Here is a 7,411-nt window from a genome sequence, read left to right as displayed (position 1 = left end):
TGGACCGCTCTCCTTGGGCCTTCAGTCTGAATGGACCGCCTCACAAGGCTTACATTATATCTGGACAGCCCAGGTATCTTGGCCTACTGCACACAACAAGACCACCTCAACCCAACCACAAACATGTTGACATATACACATAACAATAACAAGCAAGCAAAGCTAATCATAAAAACTACCTGCCTAACAGAACACTACAACATAAATCATCCTATCCATAAGGATATATAGATCACTACATCATAACACATCCTACACATAAGGATACATATTATAGTACAAAGTATAGTGAGAAAACTCACCTTGCAAACTAGTAGATAACCAACACAACTTACACAAATACAGAACTGATACTACGAGTCACCTATACAACAAACAGAGACCAATTCCCATTCTATAGCCCAAAATCCCTCAAGTTGAGGTCAAAAAGTCAACTCAACTGGCCACCACATCGTGGCCACGCACCTGCCACGACGTGGCAGTCTCTCGACAAAACAGTCGTGAGAAACCCCATTACCATGATGTAGTAAGCATGTTGCCACATTGTGGGAACTGTTCTAGAACAGTTTAATGGATTAAGCCCTTAATCCATTAAGTCACACACTTATCTCTTCCAGAAGGCTTCCTAACATCCATAAGCTTCATAAAAAACGTTTCTTTATGGACATGCATGTCCAATACATGTCTTGAATTCTAGTTATTTCAAAATGGTGAAAATAAGGTCAAAACCTCATGCATGGAACCAAAACTCTACCAAAATTCAAATCTGGAACACTAAGCCTCAAAGGGACTTCAAGGATCCATAGAGTTGCCAACTTTATGGAATCCATCCACTCAAAAGATAAGAACCTTAGGACTTACAATGGTCCAAAATGTGTACAATAAGGTGGTATGGGAACTTGCTTGTTGGATCTTTGCTCAAAGGACACCTTCTTCTCCTTCAATATCACCAAAAACCACAAAAAAAGCTTCAAGAACTCAAAGATAGAGGCTAGGGTTTGTTTAGGTCGAAAGAGAGGTGATGGAGATTGAGGGTGAGCAAACCGTAGCCATCACATCCCTTAAATAGGACCCCAAACCCGAAAAATTAGGGTTTCGCATACTGGCCACCACCACGTCGTGGCCAACACCATGTCACGTAGTGGTGTCCAAAATGAAATAAGTGTTTCATTGGGTGTCGTCACATCATGCTGCTATCACTACCACGTCGTAGCCACCAAAAACCCTACATTTTAAGTCTTGAATGCCATAACCACAAAAGAAGTATATATCCGAAACTTGGTGTTACAATAATTTTTCATTTGATCATTCATAAGAGACAAATCATTTATAGGTGACCATATAAGAAAGTTCTTGACCGCATTAAAATGGGATGGATATTCATTAGAGGTTGTACATCTTTGGGATTTGAGTAAAGAATGATTTAGATAAAAATTTAAGCAACTAATTTTTGAGTTTAATTCTTGTCCATGTATCTCTAACATATTTCATATCTATGGAAATCTTGTGTGGTGTATCATTGACATCTAACTTTATTAAGTCAGACTTGTATACCATGTATAGTACAATGACAAAATGGTAAACTTGTATAACATGTTAAAATAGAATGAGGATATTGTTGGATTTGTTTTGTCATCATAATTCATAAAGCACAAAATGGTTGGTCTTGAATTTTCTTTTCAAGTGGAAGCATGTGATGTGCACTAAAATGAAGTTTCAACGGATTTTGTTTGTAGTCATTAAGCACTTTATTTGGAATTGGAAACATACCCAACAAACTCATTCCATTCGATTTGGTTTTATAGTTTAGTATGGCAACGTTGTGTTCTAATCCACCAAAAAGAGCATGTGCAATTTTGCAATGCATAATCAGAAAAAGAAGACCTACATACGTACTAAATGACCAAAACTGGACCACTAACCCAACAACCAAACCTAATACAAACTTGGGCATTTTCTTTTACTTTGATAAATAATAAAAAAAATAAAAACATAAAGAAAGTGTGTTTCAAGTTTCAAATCCAATGCAACCAGTCAAACACAGTAATTATATTTTGTGTACCAAATGGGGCCTAGTGATGTCTAGATTGATTGATGAGTTTCTCACTTTACATACATGCTATTTCACTCTAACTTACCAACTAAAAAAATCCAAATATAAATAGTTATATTACAAAACACACCAGAAGAAGAAAAAAAAAAAGTTGAATTTTAACCTTAAAGTAGGTTCATGATGAGAAGTTTTATGTGTTGTTGATAATCACACTCTCATTGGCGATGGCCTTCAGGAAGAGTAACAACCTTATGAAATGGCACATGCCTCTGAGGCAAAGATCCATCTTCCTCATCATCATCAAACTCCAAAACATAACTACCAATTAAAAACCCACCAATATTTTAATCATTTTTTATACCAAGTAAGGATAATAATAATAATAAAATCTAAAACTTACTCGTCTGTTTTCCTCTGTTGTAGGTTTTCACATTGCAGTTGCACCCACAAACAATAAGGCATAAATGTTGTTATTGGCATAAAGAAAAAAAAAAAAAAAATATATATATATATATATATATATATATATATATATATATATATATATATATATATATATATATATATATATAATAAATAATACCTTGCGGGTATTGACGACAGTTGCTTTGTAAAGCGCGGTGGTTCCAGGGTAAACAGCCAATACGTGTTTGCCAGGTGGAAAGTCTTGAGCGGTGGATGGATCGTTTCTCTTAGGGAATGGTATAATATGTGACATAGGCAGTTTATACTTCCTAATAAAATAAAATAAAAACATTTTCATATTATTTTTTAATTCCAAACTTGATATTATTTTTTAAAAGTAAAACAAATTCAAGTATACCTCTGACCAGCTGGCTCTTCATCATCACCTGGTTCTTCATCAAGAACTTCAAACCTGCATAAATAAAGTAACTAATCAAATAAAAAGCAAAATATAAAAGACACAAAAAATGAAATGACAAATATGTCCTCAAGTCTTTCAACGTAAATAAGATAAGCTACAATGAATTATAAAGATTGCATACAATTAAGTGTACTTACTCTCTTGTTTCCCTATCAAAGTGAATTACTTTAACAATAAACCACTCATCCTTGTCAGCATCCTCTTGTGTGACCCTAGCAGCCACCTGGCAAAAGTTACATTTGACTTTCAGAAAAAAAAAAAAAAAAAAAAACTTTTAAAAAGAAATAAATTGGTATTTTGTTGGGCATAATACTTGTTCCCCCTTCAAGCTTGCAAGGTGTTCAAGGTGATTACGAAGAGAAGGAGAAAGCCTTGGGACATCTGGATCAGCTTTCAGTCTTTTCTTCTTTTGTTCATTACCTTCTGCAATATAACAAATTATAAAATTAAATACTTCCGTTTATTTCTTTATTCTTGCATTATCAGATATAATAAGTAATATAACCAAATCAGCTAAATGCAATAAATAGCAATGTATTTTCATTTATTTGTTTATTCTAGCATATCCTACTTTCAATTTTTTTTTTCTTATTAAAAGATTTACTTTGAAAAATCTACTGAATGACATTATACTTTGAAAATCTATACAATTAAAGCAATGAAAAATGCTTGGTATCTGGATGACATTCACCTAATTGGGTTAGATTTTTCAAAGTAAAAATGGAAGAAATGAAAGTAAAAAGATGTTATAATAAACAAATCAATCAAAAAAGTGCATTGATATTTTATTGCATTTAACTCCAGCCCAAAATAGCAATAAGGATTATAAACCCACCCATCCTTCTTCTTTGTTGCCCAGGGGGGCCAGAAGGTATCAGAGCATCCAACTGAACTAACAACTGAGTCGAAACACTGCACATAATAATACATAGAAAAATTTTTAAAAAATAAAAAAGATTGATTGTAATTTAGAGAAATGAAATAGACATACGCCACTTCACTTTCTGAAAGTTCTTTTGCTTGAATGTAAAGCATCTTAAGCCTTGAAAGTGAATTATCACCAGGCTTCTCAACCACCTCAGGAGCTGCATAATTATATTATTTCATCAACAACAGAAATTAGTGCTGAATTAAATGTTTAAGCTTTAGATGTCTTAATTGGTTTTTGAAATCGGATCTTATTTATAACACTTTAGAATCCAGATTTGTGCGTCTTAAAGAATTAAAATTCGAAACCTATGTTAAGCGTTCCCCTAAATTAGGAAACTTAATAATTTCTTAACACCTCAAAATCGAATAGTATATATTTTGGGTAAATTCATACAACATCGTTAAAGTAACTTACTTAAAGTAAACAATGGTTACTATGTAATCATAGATATCAAAACCCTAGTGAACCTAATTAGAAATGAAGAATAATTTTATTTCCCCCAAAATCTTGAATTCCCTCACAGAATACACTAACATGAGATGAGAGTGAGACTCACTTGATTGTAGCTTTTTGTGAAGCTTGTTGATCTCAATTAGTATTTCCTCTTGGTCTTTCCTTAAACGATCAAGCTCCTTTGATTGATCTAACATTCCTGCAACATCTGGCGAGGACATTTTTGGTATTTCTCCTCCAACTTCAACAAATCACTGATCCCTTTCTTTTCAAGATCCTAAATTGGGTTGAAAAAATTGATGGTTATGAAATTCATGAAAAGGTAATTTATTTGATCGAATCATAGTAAAGGGGGGAATTTTAGGTTCCTAAGGGATTACAGTGAAAAAGGAAAGAGAGTTGTTATAATAATAGTTGGAAAATAAAATTTGGGGCCAATTAAATATTTTTGGCCCATTTCAGTTAGCATGATTGACAAATGGCGAATAAGATCCACGATTGAAGTCGTCATAAAAGAGTCAACTATTAAAAAACATTGAGCAAATAAGAACCCTATAGTGCTTAAAGTCATTAGAAGTAGCAACATCAATAAGAGCAAATAAGAACCCTAACTTCATTTATATCCATAAGCTGAAACCCTAACTTACGTCCAATCATATAATAAAAGCATTACTTTTCACATTCTCTTCAACAAAAAACAACCCTAAATCAAGCAACAAACTCAGGATAGTAATACATAGTAATTTCATCGATAATGACATTATCGTACACAAATCACATGATCAACATGCCTATTACATATAATTGATCCTCCTGATATAAAAATATCAATCCTTCGGAAACAAATATACGATCAGCAAGTGTAAGGATGTGGATGTGCAAATACACATGAATATATATAGAAAGAGTACAGCACACTCACGTGTCGTAGATAGAATCATCTGCTTTCGTGAACAATTCTTCAACTTTTCGAAGAAATGCAAGTGGATCTTAGCGGAAAGAATTCTTTCTTCAAAAAAGATCGACGACGACTTACAGAAATTGAGACGTTTCGCGGGGGAGGGAGACGAGAGTCAAAGAAGACACAAAAACCCAAATCCCTTTTTCAAACGAATTTACTTCATAATTCCCCTTTTCCTCATAACTTGGAATGGGTTTTGGTAAAGAATATGAGATTATCGGTGTTTAATTGTATTTATTCATTAAAATTAAAGTAAGAGGGGACTTGTCACAAAATATCATTTTAATATCCGTCACAATTTTAAAAACTATGTTATAAAATTGATCTTACCAAATATTTTATCTTAAATTGTTTCATAATGTCTTCATCAAAAATTTCATAATTTTTTTTAAACACTCTTAAGAGTTAAGAAATTTATTTACAAGATAAATAATTATGCTTAATGACATGTAACTTATAAGGGTGCACGGTGTGGGTGGAAAGGTAGGGAGCAGTTCCAAAGGTACTGCAAGGACCTTCATGCTCACGATTCCTTGGAGGGAGGGTTCAAAACTATTGCGGGTTCCACTGGTTTACCAAAGTTTGAACTTGCTCTTTCTTTCTCAATGTATACTTTAGAAGTTGTACCTACGTATGTTTTAGTACTTGTACACTAGTAGGTATGAAGGGTTCAGAAAGATGGATTACTTGTGTTATTGGTTGGAAAATATAGAAAATATAGGAGAGAAAAAATTGATGCAACGTCTATGTGGCAAAAGGGTTAGGAGTGAATTGACCCCTACACCCTAAAAGGGTAATGAATGTTGTCTCGTATATACATTTAGTCACTAAAGTTTTTTTATACACTTTAATTAGGCTAAGTCCACCACCAAAAGATAATGGTTTCGCCTTCAAAGATATGGCCTTGATTGAAGTTTGTCAATCACCAGTTTCCAATTTTGTTTAGCAACATGTTTGCACCCACGGGAAATCCTAGTTTTATAAAAGGGAAGGAGGTGGGTTGAGAATGTAAAATGGTAGTCCTTTCGAAAATATTAGATAGGTCCATACCAATATTGATTCTTTACTTTTTAGAAGCTTACTTTTAGGTCGGATTTCAATTTAAAGCATCTTAAGATTCCCACAAAGGTTATGGATATTTGATGATATCAACTTACCTAAAAAATAACATCGTATGCATAAAATAGGTGTGAGAACAAGAGTTGTTATTTGGCGTTTGGGTGTCACGATATGTACCCAAATCACAATATCTTTTAATAACCACGTGTAAGGCACTAAGGCCTCCATTGGTAGTATAAAAAGAAATGGAACAAAGGGTCTACTTACCTACAATTCATTGAACGTTTATCCATTTTGAAAAATATGGCTTTTTATGGATTTTGTTTTAACCATAAGCACAATTCATTAATGGGTAGTGTCAAGGTTGTCAAAATCACGATCTTGATCATAAGATCGTACAATCTTACAATCTTACAACCCTACGTATGAAAAACGATATGGACCATATACGGATCGTATTTGGGGTAGGATTGCAAGTAAGATCGTAGGATCGGGATCCGATATGATCCCACCTTTCCTTGATTCTTTTTTTGCAAATAAAAAAAATGAATTTACCAATTTATGTCTTTGATCTTTTACCAATTTATTGTTTATCATTTTGTGTTGTGACTAAAGTTTTGAAGTTTTTGAACAGAAAACCGAATGTTTGAGACGTTTTTTATATTTTAAAATAATCAGTTAAAATTATGTTTTATTTTATAAGATCTTAGGATCTCGATCTTGCAAACTCAAAACCGATTCTACCTAAGATCCCGATCTAGAAAACCTTTGATACTAATCAAAGTCGGTTGGTGACCGCCTTTGTCATGTAGATGGTCTGAGTTTAAAAAAAGTTATACTATATAATTTTTTTTTGCAAAAATATATTTGTAAACTTGTAACTATAGATAGTTTTTTTAAAGATTTATTGATAGATAACTTTTTGTGAAAAAAAATACTATTACAAGTCAAGACAATAAACTATTGTATGTTAAATTTAAATAATTCATGAATATATAAGAATGTTTTTTTAATCATTTTATGAGTTACGTTATTATTAAATAATAAATAAGTTTAAATTACAACAGA

At 32.8% G+C, this 7,411-nt stretch overlaps 1 protein-coding gene across 1 annotated transcript; it reads right to left on the bottom strand.

Moving 5' to 3' along the window:
- Positions 1–1,993: 1,993 nt before the first annotated feature.
- LOC111883089 (SAGA-associated factor 29 homolog A) lies at positions 1,994–5,483 on the bottom strand. The gene is made up of 10 exons (XM_023879459.3): positions 5,246–5,483; positions 4,427–4,600; positions 3,931–4,024; positions 3,775–3,851; positions 3,253–3,362; positions 3,077–3,162; positions 2,877–2,930; positions 2,637–2,787; positions 2,454–2,467; positions 1,994–2,371 (listed from the first exon to the last, which is right to left on the bottom strand). The coding sequence occupies exons 2-10, from the start codon at positions 4,542–4,544 to the stop codon at positions 2,269–2,271; spliced, it is 807 nt and encodes a 268-aa protein (XP_023735227.1). The 5' UTR covers positions 4,545–4,600; positions 5,246–5,483; the 3' UTR covers positions 1,994–2,268.
- Between the last annotated feature and the right edge of the window lie 1,928 nt (positions 5,484–7,411).

The sequence above is a fragment of the Lactuca sativa genome, chromosome 4 (genome assembly GCF_002870075.4).
Source record: "Lactuca sativa cultivar Salinas chromosome 4, Lsat_Salinas_v11, whole genome shotgun sequence".
Taxonomy (NCBI): domain Eukaryota; kingdom Viridiplantae; phylum Streptophyta; class Magnoliopsida; order Asterales; family Asteraceae; genus Lactuca; species Lactuca sativa.
The sequence above is the reverse complement of the archived record's forward strand: the minus strand, read 5'-3'. Positions and strand labels throughout refer to the sequence as shown.